Source organism: Scyliorhinus canicula, chromosome 16 (genome assembly GCF_902713615.1).
Source record: "Scyliorhinus canicula chromosome 16, sScyCan1.1, whole genome shotgun sequence".
In the NCBI taxonomy this organism is placed as follows: Eukaryota; Metazoa; Chordata; class Chondrichthyes; order Carcharhiniformes; family Scyliorhinidae; genus Scyliorhinus; species Scyliorhinus canicula.
In genome coordinates, this window is record NC_052161.1 from 95,931,609 (window position 1) to 95,951,711 (window position 20,103).

The 20,103-nt window shown below is 45.8% G+C and overlaps 1 protein-coding gene across 4 annotated transcripts in view; it reads left to right on the forward strand.

The window, feature by feature from the left end:
* The window catches only part of epha8 (eph receptor A8), a 711,779-nt gene that overhangs the window by 587,001 nt on the left and 104,675 nt on the right, over positions 1-20,103 (forward strand). For 3 of the 4 annotated variants that reach the window (XM_038821564.1, XM_038821566.1, XM_038821565.1), the window contains exon 17: positions 632-6,073. The exons of the other annotated variant lie outside the window; for it this stretch is intronic. In XM_038821564.1, the coding sequence (XP_038677492.1) occupies positions 632-746 (115 nt within the window). In that variant the 3' untranslated portion in view covers positions 747-6,073. Of the gene's footprint in view, positions 1-631; positions 6,074-20,103 lie in introns of those variants that run through there. 4 annotated transcript variants of the gene reach the window in all.

Genomic DNA, 20,103 nt, shown 5'->3' on the forward strand with positions numbered 1-20,103 from the left:
CCACCACCTCCACCGGCAGCGAGTTCCAGGCACCCACAACCCTCTGTATAAAAAACTTGCCTGGTACATCTCCTCTAAACCTTGCCCCTTGCACCTTAAACCTATGCCCCCTCGTAATTGACCCCTCTACCCTGGAGAAAAGTCTCTGACTATCCACTCTGTCTATGCCCATCATAATTTTGTAGACCTCTATCAGGTCGGCCCTCAACCTCCATCGTTCCAGTGAGAACAAACTGAGTTTATTAAACTGCTCCTCATAGCTAATGCCCTCCATACCAGGCAACGTCCTGGTAAATCTTTTCTGCACCCTCTCTAAAGCCTCCACATCCTTCTGGTAGTATAGCAACCTGAATTGAACACTATACTCCAAGTGTGGCCTAACTAAGGTTCTATACAGCTGCAACATGACTTGCCAATTCTTATACTCAATGCACCGGCCAATGAAGGGAAGCATGCTGCACTACCTTCTCCACCTTCACAACATAAAGAAAGAATCACGAATTGCTAATTACTAATTGCGGGAGCAAGTGAATTAAACGGCGTAGAACTGTAAACTTTGGGCTCATTGTTATGGGTATAAAGTCTTCTTTGTCTTTTATTTTCCCTGCCTGTCTTTGTTGTTCAATCACAGGGATGTCCGAAGACTTGGAATAACCTTGATGGGACATCAGAAGAAAATCCTCACCAGCATCCAGATCATGAGGGAACAGCTAATATGCTCAAACGGCCCAGGTATCCATGTATAGCCAGTGAGAAGTTGCAACAGAACTTACATTACCTGAAGGCTGGCATGCAATAAGGCATTATGGAAATCAACAATGGCTGAATATCAGACTTTTACAATTTTGCCTTTCATATAAATCACAAAAGATTTACAAATGCAAGAGATAGGTACTGCTTCTCTCCTGACAGAACTCCTTGGAAAACCTTACCACCATTAGCCACCATTTTATAATGGATAATCCTCAAGCAGGCCGGTTCCTCTGAAAGGCTGAACTGTGCTCAGCTGTGTTGGTGCTCGATATGTTCGGCTCCTCAGTCGCCCCCCCCTACCCTCCCTCCAGACTGGCATTGAGTACAGCTGCAAGAGCAAGAACCGGGCATGAGGGACTTGTAGAGATGGTGCAAGCACCCCATCCAACAGAGAGCACTGACTTCAGTAAAGGGAGCTGGAAGATGTGATCCTGCTTAAAGAAGCTGCCTCAGGAGAAGGGTTGAGTGGCAAAGTTTATACTTCCAGGAGTCACAGGACTTCCTCTCGGCAACTCCAACATCCAATCGTTGCTGCAACACATTGAAAGCAGAGTTCACCACAGTCACCAGAAAGGATTTAGATCAGAATTCTGATGACATTGGGAGCTCTGTGGACAGCTTCAAAATGTATAAAATTTACAAAGGAAATATTTAATCATTTATTCTTAACTGAATTGATATTTGGAGAACGCAGACACTTTATACTGATTGTTCTTTCCCTGGTGTTGGTGTTTTAAAGATTGCACTTCTGAATTGGGTATGGTTTGGCACGTTCAGTCTGCTGAAACCAGGACGTACAGGAAACATAGCAGGCTGTGTATTTATCAGTAAATCGTATTAAACTGCTACATTTCCCCCTCTATTTACCTATCTTGGTAAGATAAATAATTGAACGCTTCTCAACTTCTACAGTTAGAAGACACAAAGTTGTCACTGTTGGACCAAGCTGATGGAGAGTTAAGGCCGCAATCAGATGATTGGTAGAGCAAGCTCCTTGGGCCACTTGCCTTGCTCCTGCACCTATTTCTTATGGTCTTACTGATGAAAGTGCATCCTGTGGGTCCAATTGGGAATTTTAGCACTTCCCAAATTAATCGGCCAGTGCAAATGTCTCACCGTTATTCTAAATGACTTCTGGAACTTGTCGTGAACGATATCTGTGACATCAGATTTCTGGTGCAAATGCTGAGCTGAGCTATGCAGAGGCCGGCAGTGTTAGTGAGCTCTGACAGGGAAATTCTGATTACAATAATAATAATACTTGCTTATTGTCACAAGTAGGCTTCAATGAAGTTACTATGAAAAGCCCCTAGTCGCCACATTCCGGCGCCTGTTCGGGGAGGCTGGTACGGGAATTGAACCCGCACTGCTGACCTTGTTCTGCATTACAAGCCAGCTGTTTAGCCCACTGTTCTAAACCAGCCCCCATATCTCATCAAGTTTTAATCTAGTCACATTTCCAAGTCAATAATTTAATATCAAGCTTCTGCAAATGCGATAAGAACCAATGCAGCGTAGGTGTCTCAACGACTGATGTCCCTTGTATATTCAATGACCAGCATGTCAGAGGTACAGAAAAATGACTGCCAATGCTGGAATCTGAAACAAAAACAGAGAATACTGTTGATAAAGGCTCATCCAGACTTGAAACGTTAATTCCCTTCTCTCTCCTCAGATGCTGTCAGACTTGCTGAGGTTGTCCAGTATTTTCTGTTTTATTGTTTGAGATACATCTCGGCAAAGTATCACTCTGACTCCATGAATCCAATATTGTTAAGCTGAACACTGGCGCTGTGAGTCTAAAGGAACTCTCAGTGTCAGAATGCTATACCGAACCGTAATGTGCAGTACCTGTGTGCTAAGAAGGGGCAGTTATTTAATGCAATATCTCCCTGTTGGAATCAGACGCTCGTGTATCTAGACTTTATTGCTGCGTGTAGCAGAATTAATCTGGGCTCCCGGGTGGCAAAAATGAAAGGGATTGTAGATCTATAATGTGCGTGCTTTTGGCTCCTCAAATGCCATTTGAGTTTGAAGCAAAATGATGGACTTTTAAATCAATTGGAATCACCTCTCCTGGAGTCAGTTGTGGAGCGAGGCTTTCAGTGATTCAGGGCCAGTGGCTGTGGCTGTACGCTGAGGCTGTCCACAATGTGAGTTGCAGTGTTTGTATCAAGTTCTTTATAAGTACCACCTTATAACGGTTTGAATGAAAATTTTAATATTTACGATTATAAAGTAGCATTAGTAAATTGTAAAAAGCGTTTTATACTACCGGCAGAGACGGGCATCGTTACATTTCTAGTCCCTGTGTCTCTTCAGATTGTATTACTTATACTATTGTTATATTAGAGCCCTACATTATTTAACTGTTAATCCTCCACAATGCATCAGGTAAAGCCACAAAGTTAATGCATTTGTATAATATGGATATAAAGTATAATGCTGGAAACTGATACATATGTTATATAAACAGTATGCAACCTGGTACTAATCCTGGGTTAAAGAAATAGAGCTATCAATGAACACTTTGACCTCACAATATACTGTGATAGTCAGGGTTTTATTAGGTCAGAAACTATTCGGTGATTTATATTTTCATGCCTCGCTGCTCTTTTCCGTTGATCTCCTCTTCATTTCATTGTGTCAAGTGAGTAAATTTAAAAATGATAAAAACTTACAATTACTTCAGACCTAATTTTTCTAAGTACAGTATTTTCATATGCAGAACTTTGCATTACATGACTGACTTTAGTCAAGAGAGTTTGGCTCTGTAGACCTTTCTGTGACTGTCTCCTGGCATTGTTTCCGGACGCTTCACACTCAGTAGGCCTGTGATGGAGTTAAAGGCTCTGTGGGCTTGTGGTGGAATTCCAGGCACTGTGGGCCTGCGGTAGAATTCCAGGCTCTGTGTGCCTATTGTAGGGTTCCAGTTTCTGTGGACCTGTGGTGGAGTTCCAGTCTCTGTGGGCCTGTGGTGGGGTTCCAGTCTCTGTGGGCCTGTGGTGGAGTTCCAGTCTCTGTGTGCCTGTGTTGGGGTTCCAGTTTTTGTGGGCCTGTGGTGGAGTTTCAGGCTCTGTGGGCCTGTGGTGGAGTTCCAGTCTCTGTGGGCCTGTGGTGGGGTTCCAGTCTCTGTGGGCCTGTGGTGGAGTTCCAGTCTCTGTGTGCCTGTGTTGGGGTTCCAGTTTCTGTGGGCCTGTGGTGGAGTTCCAGTTTCTGTGGGCCTGTGGTGGAGTTTGAGGCTCTGTGGGCCTGTGGTGGAGTTGCTGGGGCTGTGGGTCTATGATGGAGTTCCCAATGGTGTGGGTGTGTGGTAGAGTTCCCAATGCTGTGGGAGTATGGTGGCGTTCTCAATGCTGTGGGTGTGTGGTAGAGTTCCCAATGCTGTGGGTGTATGGTGGAGTTCTCAATGCTGTGGATGTGTGGTGGTGTTCCCAGTGCTGTGGATCTGTGGTGGAGTTCCAGGCTCTGTGGGCCTATGGTGGAGTTGTGATTTTTATTTTTTGTTTATTTATTCAAGGATGTAAACTTTGCTGGCAAGTCCAGGATTCATTGTCCATCCTTAATCTTAATAATAATGGTATTATTTCCTCCTTTGGGATTATTTTCTATTGTTTCTGTCGATCTGAAGATTGGGACTGTAACTCCAGAAGGTTGTGGATGCTGACTCGATTGACACCAAAGTGTTAATGTGGGTTTGAAGGGATTTGGAGCAAGGGAGGTAAATGGATTTGAGATACATGACTTAATGAATCTAATTCTCAAGGGACTGAATATCCTTTTCACACAAGAGGCCATGCAGATGTTTTATCTCCAGATCCTTTCTGCTATTACACTAAGGTCTTGAATGGCACTTGGTTTGGTTACGGGGCAGTGCTTTATCTGTGGTGGACTCCTCTCCAGACTTTCCGGATGTTTGGTACACTGACAGGAAACCTCACAGCCACCGTATTTGATAGCCATTCCTTTGCTGAGCTCCATATGAGTAGCTGAACCAGAACACAGAACCTCCTGGTCTAGGACATCCTGGTCACAGAACATCCTGGTCTAGGACAGACCCACAGAGCAACAGTAATTAAGCACTCACATATTTTTCAAGTCCCTACACATTGTTGATTTTGAAATTCTACTCTGAGATACCAACAGCCTAACATTTTGCACATTCTTCGGAAATTTCTCACTCTACTAATTTAGCAGAAGCAATAAAAGCAGGGTGTTTTAAATGGGATAGTACCTTCATGAAGATAGTGAAGAGTGGCATTTCAGACAAATGTGTTAAGTGTTCACATGCCGGTGCCTAGTCATAGAAGTCAGAAATTACCCTTTGGCCCATCACATCTGCACCAGTCAAAAACAACCACCTAACTATTATCCCATATTCCAGCATTTGGCCCATAGCCTTGAATGCCTTGGGATCGCAAGTGCACATCTTACTACTTCTTAAATGTTATGAGAGTCTCTGCCTCCACCCGCCACTCAGGCAGTAAGTTCCAGATTCCCACCTCCCTCTGGTAAAAAATCCTTTTGTCACATCCCCTCTAAGCCTTACCTTAAATCTATGCCATCTGGTCATTGATCCGTCCACCAAGGGGAAAAATGTCTTCCTGTCTGCTCTATCTATGACTCTCATAATTTTATACATCTCAATGATGTCCCCCCTCAGTCTCCTCTGCTCTAAGGAAAAGAACGGTGGTCTATTCAATCTATAGTTTAAATTCAGACCTGTTAACTTTCTATTTTGGGAGAGGTCGAAAAGCTAAGGGATTTCTGCTTTCCTTAACAGGCTTCATAGCATCTAATGATAGGCTTCAAATAATTTATGCATCTGAAGGTTGGATCCTACAGGAATGCTATTGCTTTAATGAAAGTTTAAGCGATCCTTTAATTTTGAAACCTGATCTATATCAGGAATACTGCTGAATTATTCTGACTGGCAGGGTCACTCATAATTGTCGAGTGATTACTGTTACTTTCGAAGAACTGTTAACAATTCTTATCAGGTTTATGGTCTTAGTGAATATCTTGTACGTATTACTGCATTGTGCTAAATAGTCAAACTGACTGTTTAAGGCATGTAATTAGAGGCCAAATTGAATTTTGCTTAATATATACAGGACACAAACAGTTGGTAACTCGCTGCAGATTGTTACTGCATAAATCTGCAGTAATAAGTCCTGGATTCCCCCATGCATAAAGATCATCAGTGTCAGCACTGCACACTCTGATGGCTACAGTTGGCTCAGAACACAATTTTACTTTATATCTCATTGAAAGTAGCAGATACTGGCCGTGATTCTCAGATCCCGCGACGGGTCTGAGAATCGCCGGGGGGGGGGGGGGGGGGGGGGGGGGGCGAGAATTGCGCCACGCTGCACACGCGCAGTCGCTGCAGCACCGTTCGGGGGCCATTGAAAGCCCCCCCGCCTGCCGATTCTCCACGCTCGACAGGCCAAGTGCCCGCCGAATTCTGCTGAGTCCCGCCGGCGTATGGTCCCATCTAGCGGGAGTTCTGGCTGCGGGGGCCGTCCTGGTGGGGGTGTGGGGGGATCCGACTCCGGGGAGGGGGCCTCCACGGTCGTCAGGCCCGCGATCAGAGCCTATCGATCAGCAGGCGGGCAAATTCCGTGGGGGGGGGGGGGGCTATGTTCCTCTGCGCCAGGCCCCTGTAGGGCTCCGTCATATTGCCCGGGAGGGCGATGTGGAGACGGCAACTCACGCGCACGTGCAGACCCACGCCGGCCGTGGCGTGCTGGCATTCAAGCGTACAGCAATCCGGCGCCGTACTAGCCCCCGAAGAATAGGTGACTGCCTGGGCCTGGAGGCCCGTTGACGCCGGCATTGCTCACGCCGGGTTTGACGCCGACTTTCAGAGAATCCCAGCCACTAGTTGAGAACTAACTGATCCAAAAGCACCAGAATCTCACCCAGAGAGGCCACGGAATGGAAACCTATCACACTGTTCCACGGGGGGGTTATTATCAAGTCAGCACCAGAGCCTATCGCCATGCAATTGCTCTCAGCAGGAATACATATGTCCACATATTCAAGTGGAATTCCTCTGTGTTAAGTTTAAGTGGTGGGATTCTCCGTCACCGTTTCAGCCCACCCCCGCGGGATCCTCCGTGCCACCAGCCGACCAATGGAGTTTCCCATTGTGGTCCTTCCACGCCGTCGGCAAACCCGCGGGCATGGGTGCGCTGCTGTCGAAGCAGAGGACCCTGCCGACAGAGAATTCCGCAGTCGATGTTTATCCACTCAGTTACTATAATTGAATACTGTTTGAATCTGTCGAAGATCAGTTCCTTTCAATCTTACCAGCATAATCTTTACAATTCTTTTTCTTTATCCCTTCAATGGATGTGAGCGTTGCTGGCTTGGCCAGCATTTGTTGTCCAGCCCTAATTGCCCTTGAACTGAGTGGCTTGCTCGGCCGTTTCAGAGTCAACCACAATGGTGTGGGGCTGGAGTCACATGTAGGCCAGATCGAGTAAGGAGGGCAGATTTCCTTCTCTGGAGGCCATATAGTGAACCAAATGGGTTTTTATGCCAATCGATGATAGTTTCACGGTCACCATTACTGAGACTAGTTTTCAATTCCAGACTTTACTTATTGAACTTAAGTTCCACCAGTTAGGGCAGCATGGTGGCGCAGTGGTTAGCACTGCTGCCTCACGGCGCCAAGGTCCCAGGTTCGATCCCGGCTCTGGGTCACTGTCCGTGTGGAGTTTGCACGTTCGCTCCTTGTTTGCGTGGGTTTTGCCCCCACAACCCAAAGATGTGCAGGGTAGATGGATTGGCCACACTAAATTGCCCCTTAATTGGAAAAAATGAATTGGGTACTCTAAATTGATTTTTTTTTTAAATCCACCAGCTGCCATGGTTGGCTTTAACCCGTGTCTCCAGAGCATTAGCCTGGACCGCTGGATTACTAGCCCAGTGACAATTCCACTATGCCATCTCACCCCATAAAAAAAAATGTCAATATTGGATTGTTGCATTGGGCTAGAGTATGACTTTGTGTACATCAGCAGCCTGTTCGTCAGAATTTCCACTGAAGTCAAGGGGAGAGGTCTAAAACAAACTGTTGATGTGATCTCTCCTATACCCTCGCCTACCTCTGGCCTTGATATGGCCGTTGATGATCTTTGTACTTGGGGGAATCCATAACTTATTACCACCTGCTCCACCCCCGCCTTTAACAGTATCAAATCCATCACATTTCTCCCTCGCTTTAGCTCTGAAGAAGAGTCAAGAGGACTCAAAACGTTAACTCCATTTTTCTCCTCGCATTTTCTGTTTTCACTGCTGCTGAGTTGATGGCACCTATGTTACATGTCAAACAAAGTCAATCTCCACCCCAATACCAATTGAAAATACCACCAGTGTTAGGCCTGAGTATAGAAAGCTTCACTCTATCTAACCAGAGAATAACTCAACAGCGATTTCTTGATACTAGCATGGAGTTGTCCGGAGCACAAAGTGTTCCACTCACCAGCACAACCTCCCAACACCTTCCACCTAACTTGATTGGCATTACCTCAAGGATCTGACAGTATTTGGCAATACTGTGACTTACTCCGTTTCTGAAGTTGCCTGAGTTCCTTGCCGGGACATGGTTATCTATTCATTTTAATCTGCATGGGTAGAATTAGGTTCTGACTTAAACTAAATCTTCAAGTGTAAAAACAATGAATGACAATGTCTGGTATAACCCTTTTCACTGCGTAGTGAAGAGATTTACGCAGACTGTGTGTTAACAATAAAGAAAATAGTGTCAGACGAAACATCACACATTCTACAACTTGCATGATTTAGTCAATATTCATTTCTCACAACTTATCACATGCAGCATATCAATAGAATACAGCTAGGATGCTGTGAAATCAAAGCCTTGCACCTAAGAAAGTTAGAACAGAAAGCAAGCAATAACAGAATAACTGCTGGTTACACCCCCACAGATTCTTTTCCATGGATTTTGAACCGCTATCACCCACTTTCTGCTCGTTCTAGAAGTTCAAACCGGCTTTGTTGACTACAAGAATACTATTCCCTGTACTAGCTGATACAGGAAATTAGAAAATGGTGATGAATTCCTCTACTATGTAAAATGACCCTTTTGGCCTTGGCCAGTGAGGCCTAAAGCTAACCATTAATTTACCATTGTTTGTTTTGTCATCTCCAAATTAACAGTGAACAAAGTTGGGAAACTACGGCCTGCTGCCTCACAGCGGCAGGGACACGGGTTCAATTCCGACCACCGGTGGCTGTCTGTGTGGAGTTTGCACGTCCTCCTCCTGTCTGCGCGGGTTTCATCCGGGTGCTCCGGTTTCCTCCCACTGTCCAAAGATGCGCAGGGTCGGTGGATTGGCCAGGCTAAATTGCTCCTTAGTGTTCAAAGAGGTGCAGGTTAGGTGGGGTAAAGGGATGGGATGGAGGGGGGTGGTTCTTTTGGAGAGTCAGTGCAGACTCGATGGGCCGACTGGCCACCTTCTGCACTGACGGGATTCCAGTGATTCTGTGGATATTATTATCAACCTTGCTACAGAGGTTGGGCACAAAATGTCGGCCTACAATTCAATACTGAAGGAGTGCTGCATGGGCAGAGGTGCGTTTGTCAGAGGTGTTAAGCTGAAGCCTTTCCTGCACATCCAGATTGACTTTAAATATGAACAGATGAGTTCTCCCTGGTGTGCTTGACCAGCATTTATCCCTTAGCCAAAATCCCTATAACATGTTAACATGTAAACATGGAAAATAGAGCAGGAGGAGGCCATTCAGCCCTTGGAACCTGCTCTGCCATTCATTATGATCATGGCTGATCATTCAACTCAATAGCCTAATCCTGCCTTTCCCCCCCATATCCTTTGGTCCCCTTCGCCCCATGCTATAACTGTTTCTTCAAAACATATTCAACTACTTCCTGTGGTAACAAATTCACCGGGTGAAGAAATCTCTTCTTATTTCTGTCCTAAATGATCTACCCTGTACCCTCAGACTATGACCCCTGGTTCTGGACTCCCCGCCATCTGAAACATCCTTCCTGCATCTACCCTGTCTAATCCGGTTAGAATTTTATAGGTTTCTGTGGGACCCCCCCCCTCATTCTTCTGAACTCCAGCGAATACAATTATAACCGATTCAATCTCTCCTCATACGTCAGTCCCACCATCCCAGATGGGATAACTATTTACTTAGTTCATTGTTGTTTGTGGAACTTTGTTGTGTGAAAACAGGGGGAGGGGAGTTAAATTTGTCTTGGTTTGTTAGCACAAAGTGAGTGATGGTTTTACATTCCACCCAAGAGGTTTTCTCATTGAAGTCAAAACAGTAACACAGTTTCAAAAATAGTTTATTGGTTGTGAAGTACTTTGAGAAGTCCTGAGGACATAGAAATCTTTGATCTAAATGCAAGTTCTTTATCTTACAGTGAAGCTCGATGGAATCTTATTCTCACTACTAAGCAGTAGTCATCATATTTTATGATGTTCTAAAATGGAGCTTACTGAATTGATTCATGATATTGATTATGATTTACATATTTTGGGGTTTCATATGTGTAGAGCTTGAATAAGGAATGAGCAATAATTAAACAAATGTAAAGAATGTTACGTATGGACAGGACTCGTAGGGTTAATTCTATTTACGGCTTTCCGACCCAAGTTGAAAGATTGAATCTAATTGAGATGTTACCAAAATGTTGCCTTTGTTATGACATTACAGATGTTGAGATGCTACAGCTCATCTGAGAAAAGGTGCCGGAATGGCATTGACATTTTGGCAGATTAGAGGGGTTTGCCCATTCAGAGCCACTATGTGGGCCCATCTTCTCAACCTTGCCCCTCGCTTGAGGTGTGATGATCCTCAAATTAAACCCTCAAAGGGGAAAACAGCCGATGGTCATCTGGGACTTATGGCGACTTTACCTTAATACGTTACAATATTTTTGAAGTTAGTTTCTTTTCCCCTTCAGAGGAGGAACAAACCAAACCAACTATTCGCTGGCAAAATGTTTGAACGATTAATCATTTTTTTTTGCCAAGAGGTGATTGATGGCTTCAGGGAGTAACTGTTCTCCCATGAAATTTAATGGGATGTGGTGCTAATGAGGCAGTGTCAACCCATACCAAGAACTCAATGCGGACTAAGGATTACAGTGGGTATTTGTTGACCTTTATAGACAGCCTGCGTTGTGTCCCAGAATGAATCTATAAATCCTACCAATGCTTTTCTGTAGTCAGGAGACGCTGATCTGAAAATGAATAGGAGACATGGAGCAACATGAAAACGTTATTTATCTAATGTGGTCAGTATGATGTTGGTTTTAAAAAAGGGCGAGAATCTCTTTAAAAGCAAATATAACTGATTGGGACCAGGTAACAAAGTTTCTGTTTAAAGCACAGTACTGCAGTTTCATGTGATCAGCTCAACGATCCTAATTTAAACATTACTTTGCTTCACTATAGCTGAATCGGAATGTTATAAAGAATTGTATCTTGATATGGAGATTGCATATAAATGAGGCTGTTGCTGATTCCTGCTTTGCACATGAAATCCACTGGCCATGGTCCCTGGTGACTTTACCAACTGGTCAGTGTCTTTCCTGGTTGTGCTGTCTGCAGAATTGTTGGAAAATTGGGAGTGTATGTTTGTAAATATTTCCAGGTTGCCCCCGATCGGCAATAGCTTTCAGACTAACGAGAGAAAGCTGAGCTAGGAAATTTGCCAGCGAGTCCAAACGAAAATCATTAACCCCCGCCATCCTATGTCAGATTATTTCAGTTGTGGGGAAGTCTCATTCTGGTCGATGCTGTGATACGGCAGTGATGTGGAAATGCTGGACTGTTCACTGCCCAAAGAAAGAGGGGTAAAGAGTGGCTTAAAGTTCATATTCACTCTGCATTGTCCTTCCACACACCTCACGTACCTTCCATGACCACTCGACCACCGCAAAGCAGACAACAGAGTAACTGCTAAAATCTCAAGGTGAGAGCAGCCTTTCAAGTTCCACCCAGTATGGGTAACTGCTCGACTCTGTGCAGACTCTCTATTGTCGAATCCTCGCTGTAATTCTGTTGGTTCAACAATCACACATGTAGGGATAGTAGAACGTGAACTGTTCCCGTGTAATTCGATTCAAATAGCACTAAGTTCTTGGGCAGGGTTGGAAATTAGGACATCGAAATACATCAGAAAACCGGGAAATAACACGGGAATTAATTTTGTAGGAATGACCTCAAACTTGACCAGCACTCATTTCCCCCTGTGGCCCACTCACTGGAGTGAGTTTAATACTGATAGATGCGGGTCATACTCCTGCCCTGGTCTCTGTAATAGTCAATTTATCCCATTATCAGTTACCAAAACTCTCAAACCATCAACAACAGTAAGAATAAAATACGCACACTGAAGTGTTAAAGATGCTAGCCTACAGTACTTTGTTCCATTCACTCAACTAGCCTTTAGTTAAGTCTGACATACTTTGAACCAACATTGTTTCGTGTTACTTTAAACTGCAGGAATGGGGTTGAGCTAAGGGACAGCTGGCACCAGCAGCGATGAGTGTCCATCCATTCTGACCTCTATCTTACATTGGCTGCAATCCAGTGGCTCAGCTAAGAAAGAACATTCTTCGCCTGTGCACATACAGAAAATTAAAATAAGTAGGTGCTGTACATCGGTTGACTTTGAATGAGGTTCATCTCAGTATTACTTGAACGCCCAAAATCACGTTATTAGGTTCTGCAGGGGTGCTTAAACATTGCTATCTGGTGTCAAGAATTCTCTTACTAGGCACATATTGGGTGGGATTCTCCGTCCAGCCGAACCCGTTTTCAGGTACGGCGCGCCCCCACCAGCAGGGGGATCCTCTGTTTTAGCGGCCGGCCAATTGGGTTTCCCATTGTGGGAACCCCCAAACCATCAGGAAATCCGCAGGCGTGGGTGCGTTGCCAACGGAACGGAAGATCCCGCCGATGGAGAATCCAGCCCAATATATTTGTTAAGGCAGTGCACACAGATATTTGGGTTGCCCAGAGTTCAGATCAAAGCAATAAGATGACAAATGGAGAGATTCCCGTGTCTGATGTGAAAGGAGATTCAACCAAGTCAATTCTAATGTAATATGAAATGATACTCAATACTTTGATCTCTTCCCATGGAAGATGTGTAAGCAGATATGATGTGTTATTATTTTTAAATTTTAGCTTTTTGTTCAGATGAAAAAAAACTTTAAAAAAAAACTCTGCCTTTTTTTTCCTAAACCCTTAAACTATGTAATCTCTTCTTGCATTGATCTATTTTTCTACTTTATTTATGAAAAATACCAATGTAAATGCTAAGAATTAGGATGATTTACTGTAAATAACTGTCACATTTCAAACCAAAGATTTCTTTGTGTTTTCTATGTTGGTATGTACAAGAGGTATACTTGCACTTGCATTTTAATTGTTACTTTGCTGCTTTTCTTTGGCTTTTATTTATTTACTTTAAGTTCTTAATAAATGTGGCATTATTCTGGAGATGGGTGTGATCTCATTTTTACTGATCGGCCATTTAAAAAAATTATCATTCAATATTTTTAGGCCCTGTTATGACCCGCTGGGCTACAACGCAGTCAATTCCAGCCCCACTTGGCCCAGCGTCACAACACAATTGAATTAACCAATAATACTTAGAAAAATAGCCAAGGTCTTTGACCCTTGTCTGCTTAATTATTACAGTTTTATAAATTTATTTTTTATTTTTCCCCATAAGGGGCAATTTAGTGTGGCCAATCCACCTACCCTGCACATCTTTGGCTTGTGGGGATGAGACCCATGCAGACAAGGGGAAAATGTGGAAACTCCACATGGACAGTGACCCGGGTGGGGATAGGATTGCACCCGGGTCTTCGGTGCTGATAAATTTAAACACAGTTACTTTTCATTTATAACACGAACTATAATGAAATATGCAGCAAATACAACTGATTAACTAGTAACTAATTCCTAATCCCCTACTTTAACTTGCCCCCCACCCTCTGCACACACCCACACACAGGACAGACAAATACAGAGGGGTGGAGAGGGGTCAAAATATGAAGTAAAAGAAAAAAGATGGTGCAATTCAATTAATTGGGAACAAAGTTCCATAGTATCACATTTAGCCATTGTATTGGCTGTGGATTGGCCATGATAAATTGCCCTTGGTGTCCAAAATTGCCATTGGTGTTGGGTGGGGTTGCTGGGTTGTGGGGATAGGGTAGAGATGTTGACCTTGGGTAGGGTGCTCTTTCCAGGAGCCGGTGCGGGCTCGATGGGACGGGTGGCCTCCTGCACTGTAAATTCTATGATTGTGCACATGCAGAAAATGCCAGCTTGCCACCACAAACCTAGCACCTGGCAGTGCCTATGCCATCTGGCAGTACCCCTTGGTCACCTTGGCAGTGTCAGACTGGCATTCATGTGGCACTGCCAGGGTGTAGGCTGGCACTGCCAAGGTGCCCAGGTGGCACCAGCAGCACCAGTGTAACACCCTGCCCAAAGGGCATGCAGATGGGGGCCTCAGATCCCCTGGGAGACCCCCAGGAGTGCTGTTCCCTCTGGCCCCTGTTTTTGGAGACCAGTCTCAATGTAACCCGCCCGATGTCTCCGAGGTGAAGGGGATGAATCCCAAAGCCTTGGGGACCTGGGGAATCTGCACATTAGAGTGCGACAAGCTATCTCGCTCTAATATGCAGATTGGCCTAAAGGTGATCGCACCCACAATGGACGTTATTTACATTGCAATGTCTAATGCGATCTTGCGAGGTATTGCGAGCCAGGTAGATCATGGGAGTGGGGTCTCTCGGCTTTTATCAGCCACGCTGAACTGCAACTGCTTCTCTGGGCACATCATGGCCATTGGATTGCACCGAGGGTCTTTGTTTCAGATGGTTGTCTTTTAAGCAGATATTCCTTCAAAGTAAACTTTCAGATCCAGGGGCGGGATTCTCCGATGCCCCGCCGGGTCGGAGAATTGCCGAGGGTCAGCGTCAACCCCGCCCCCGCCGTGTCCCGAATTCTCCGCCACCAGAGATTTGGCGGGGGCAGGAATCACGGCGCGCTGGTCGGCGGGGCCCCCCCCCCCCCCCCCCCGGCGATTCTCTGGCCCGCGATGGGCCAAAGTCCCGCTGCTGTCATATTCTCCTGCTGACGTGAATCAAACCACCAACCTCACTGGCGGGAGCAGGCAGTGCGGGCGGGCTCCGGGGTCCTGGGGGGGGGGGGGGGGGGTGCGAGGCAATCTGGCCCCGGGGGGTGCCCCCACCGTGGCCTGGCTCGCGATCGGGGCGCACCGATCGGCGGGTGGGCCTGTGACTCTTTTCCTTCCGCGTTCGCCACGGTCTTCACCATGGCGGAGGCGGAAGAGACCCCCTCCCCTGCGCATGCGCGGGGATGACGTCAGCAGCCGCTGACGCTCCGGCGCATGCGCGGACCTCCGCTGACTAGCGAAGTCCCTTCGGCCCCGGCTGGCGTGGCGCCAAAGGCCGTCCACGCCAGCTGGCGGAGCATCAACCACTCCGGCGCGGGCCTAGCCTCTCAATGTGAGGGCTTGGCCCCTAAAGGTGCGGAGACTTCCGCATCTTTGGGGCGGCCCGACGCCGGAGTGGTTCACGCCACTCCATCACGCCGGGACCTCCCGCCCCGCCGGGTAGGGGAGAATCCCGGCCCAGGTCTCTGTTTGCAGCCTGTAATTGTTTTCACTGTAGACTCATTCATGTCTCTGCAGTTTCAGAAATACAGCAACTCATAACCTCTCTAAAGAGAGAGAGAGTCCTTTCCCCTGATTGTCCAGAATTCAAACTGAGCTCCATGAGTCTCTAAAAATCAATCCACTCAAGTAGCACCAAATCACCACCTGTTGCCAGGCAGAATACAGCCTTTTGGCCAATTCATTGGCCACCAGCCAATCAATCCAACCATGTCTAACCCCATCTCTCGGGTGCCAAGAAGTCTGGGTCTTGCTGCCCAAAGCCAGCAGCACCATATACTATGTTGCAATTTCTTGAATTGCTCATTCTCTCTGCTGCTTGACTTAATTCTCTCTGCTGCTTGATACATATATTTCTACCTCCAAAGAAATATGCCCTTGAAAGAAATAAGCTAATTTCAACGAATCATAGAATGATGCCACACAAATGGCTATTTGCCCAATTATGCCTCTGCTGCCTCTGTGGGTGAATTATATTTAGTTAAACTCTGCTCCTCTTCCCTCGTGGTTTTGATTTAAATTTTTGTAACATATATTTATAAATATATCCCTTTAAAAAGTGACAGCTGACTCTGCTTCCACCATGTTTTCAGACAATGTTCTTGAGATCTCAGCATAGAATCATTGAATGGCGACAGGAAATCCTTGTTTCTTTGTAGGAACAGCCCAGCTAGTCCCACGAGCGGAGCAACAACTCGCTGCATTGAAAAAAATGTGCTCCTCACGTCCCTCGAATTCTTTTGACAATTATTTGAATTTATAGGCTGGAATTCTCTGGTCCTGCCATGAGAGCATCCCCACCCACGGGTTTCCCGTGGGCGTGGGGTAGTTTCATTGGGAAATCCCACCGACGAGCAGCGGGAGTAGAAAATCCCACCGCCAGCAAACAGCAGGGCCAAATTCTACATCCTCGCTCGAAGCGGAAGCCAGGTAGACTCACAACGGAGGATCCCACTCTCGACTCTGGTTATCAACCCTCGTGTCAGTTTGACTTATTTGCTCCATCAATGTGTTTCCTGATTTTGAACAAGTCTATTAAAGTTGCCCTTAACCTTCCCTGTTCTAAGGTGAATAAACCTTATTCACCTTAATAAGCCTGCGGGCAGCACAGTAGCATTGTGGATAGCACAATCGCTTCACAGCTCCAGGGTCTCAGGATTGATTCCGGCTTGGGTCACTGTCTGTGCGGAGTCTGCACATCCTCCCCGTGTGTCCGTGGGTTTCCTCCGGGTGCTCCGGTTTCCTCCCACAGTCCAAAGATGTGCAAGTTAGGTGGATTGGACATGATAAATTACCCTTAGTGTTGGGTGGGGTTACTGAGTTACGGGGATAGGGTGGAGGTGTTAACCTTGGGTAGGGTGCTCTTTCCAGGAGCCGGTGCAGACTCGATGGGCCAAATGGCCTCCTTCTGCACTGTAAATTCTATGATCTAAACCAAACTCCTCCAGTCTCTTCATATACATGGAGCCCGGTATCTTTAATCTAAATCTATTCTGCATCTTCACAAATGCTTCCACTACCTTTCTCAAATAGTACACTCAGAGCTGGATTAATGATGACTTTTTGCCTCCGTTAATGGTTGCGCATGGATGTATGTAGTGGGAAGTTAAAATGTTAAAAACCTGAAGCAGGAATTCAACCCGTCTCAAACTCGCCCATTTTCGGTTTGGTTGAAATGAGCAGCGGACGACCGATCCTCTTCCAGAAGGTGGGTTGATCATTGAAACCTTTAACAAGATCTGCCTGCTTCTGTTTCGACAGCCTTTCCATTGTTAACCTGTGTTAAAGGAAAGGTTAAGTCGCCATAGTCCCAGATGACCATAGGCTGCTTTCCCCTTTGAGGGGGAGAGCTGACTGGTGCTGATTTAATCTGAGGCAAGGGACAGAGTTAAGAAGGCAGGGCTTTCATGAATAACCTCCGCCGCTAAAGGAATTGAACCCATGCTGTTGGCTTCGCTCTGTATCACAAACCAGCTGTCCACCCAACTGACATTAACTGGCCCCCCTAACCTGTGTTTACCCAGCAGATAAAAGGTGAGAAAGTGGATCATTTCCCAGGTGTGACCTGTCCACCAAAGCAAGGCAAATTCAATCCAGCCATTTAACACCATATTGGTCTCCTGAAAATCATTAGAAATGTGATGGAAGATGTCATCGACAGCGCTAACAATTGATGCTTACATTTACAATACTACCTGCTCACAGATGCTCAGTTTGGGTTCCACCAGGGACACACAGCTCCTGCCCTCATTATACCCTTGGCCAAAACATGGGCATCAAAACAGAGTGCCAGGAGTGAGATTGACTGACGTTTTAGTGTGGCTGGGATCAAAAAGCACTAATAAAATTCAAATCATTGAGGATGAGGCGAAAGGACTTTATTGGCTGGAGTCACACCTAGCACCAAGGGAGGTGACTGTGGCAGAATTTTACTGAGTGGGGCAACAGAGAGTCCAAGTAAAATTCAAGAGGATTCAGCAGATGATGGGGTTAGGGTGCGGGGGCAGGGGGGGTGGTGATGGTGGTGCAGTGAAGGCAGGATCTCTCCACTACCTGACACAAAGGTTGTGGTTCTTGGAGACCAATCCCCTCAGTCCCAGGGCATCACTTTGGGAGTTCCTCAGGATAGTGCCCGAGGCTCAACCACCTTCAGCTGCTTCATCAACGACCTTGATCTGTTTGATATCACACTTGGGGCGAAGGGGATCTAAAGATATGGGTGGAAGGCGGGATAGGCTATTGAGTTGGATGATCAGCCATGATCAAAATGAATGGCAGAGCAGGGTCAAAGGGCCAAATTGCCTCCTCCTGCTCCTATTTTCTATGTCTCTGTGACCTCCCCTCCACTATAAGGGCAGAGGTGGGGATGTTCGCTGATGTTCAGTACAATTTGCAGCTCGTCAAACACTAAAGCAATCCTAGGTAGGGTGCTCTTTCGGAGGGTTGGTGCAGACCCGGTGGCCTCCTACTGCACTGGAGGGATTCTATAATTCTATGCGCGCGAATGCAGCAGGATCTGGGCAAAAATCCACTTGTTCCGATAAAAGTCAAGTAACATTCATGCCACACAATGCCAAGGCCATCTCCAACAAGAGAAGAATTTCACCATCGCCCCATGACATCCTTTTGTATTTCCGTCATTGAAGTTCCACTATTGGCATTCTGTGGGTCACAATTGGCCGCATACTTAACTGAACCAGCTATTTAAAAACTGTGGTTGCAAAGGCAGGTCACAGGCTGGATATCCTGTAGCGATAAACTCACCTCATGACTCACCAAAACCCGTCTACCATCTGCAAAGCATACATCAGGTATGTGACAGAATACTCTCCATTTGCCTGGTTGAGTGCTGTTCCGACAGTGCTCAGGAAGCTCGACACCATTCAAGGCAAAGCAGCCCACTTGTTTGGCACCGATGCATGATGGCAGCATTGTGTGCCATCTACAAGATGCACTGCAGTAAGTTTGACAGCACCTTCCAAATGAGCCACCTCTTGCACCTAGATGGACACTTGCGGCAGATGCACGGGAACACCACCGCCTGCAAATTCGCCTCCATGTCATAACTATCCTGACCCTAAAATATATCACCAAACCATCAAAAACAAGAAAACATTCTGTGCAGTTGACGCTCCATGGCATATGAAGCATCCCGACCATAACACTCATGGGCCAGTGAAAACCGGGACTCATACTTCAGCAATAGTCCAACCAGCTACTTAGAAATATTTAGAATAACTCCTTGCTTCAGCACTCTCTGTCTATTCATAAACCCAGGATCCTGTAAGTTTTTCACAACCTTCTCAACTTCGGCCGTTGCCTTCAAGGATGTGAACACCCCTAGGTCGGTCTGTACCTGCACATTGTGCAAAAAAATGTTTGTTTCCATTTCCTCTCCTCAACCTGCCCATCAAAAGGCATCATGGGCCCTGAGGTGGTGGCCAGAGGGCCAAAACAATGGTATCCAGAATACAGAAGTATTACAGAGTGTGCTCTCTGATAAACCCATGCAGCCATAGTCCAAGAAATAGAACAAGAAACATTGAGAAAGAAACAGTTCAGGGACCCAGGTGGCTGTACAACCGTAAATGATGGGATTGAAGTCCAAGATATCTATCTAATCCAATGTGAGGATTTCAGCACATCCACAATTACCACCTCACATTCTGTTCAGTGGGCCTCTGTGATGAGATACAAACTTGCTTTTAAACATAAGGGCAGTGTGGGTCCAAATAGTGAGTTATACCATGGAAATGTCTCCTAAACTCTACCATACACGTAATTTTGTTTTCCTAACTAACCCTTGCTGTTCCAATTTTTTTCTATCTTGTTAGATTCTTGCTCACATTGCTTGGCATGTAAACAACGTCATACAATGGCTCTGTCCAACATGGCTCCATCTAGCCCAGACCTAGTATTGCCCATTGCTAACATCTCAGGGAGGACATAACAAAATTATTGAGTTTCACAACATATACAGAGGTCATTCGGCCTATCACACCTGTTCTGCCTCTCTCTATTTCCATGTTTCCATTTCCCTGGCCTTTCTCCGTTTCCATGTAACTTATTTTCTTTTTTGAATATTTACTTATTTCTCCTTTAAAGGCTAATATAAATCCC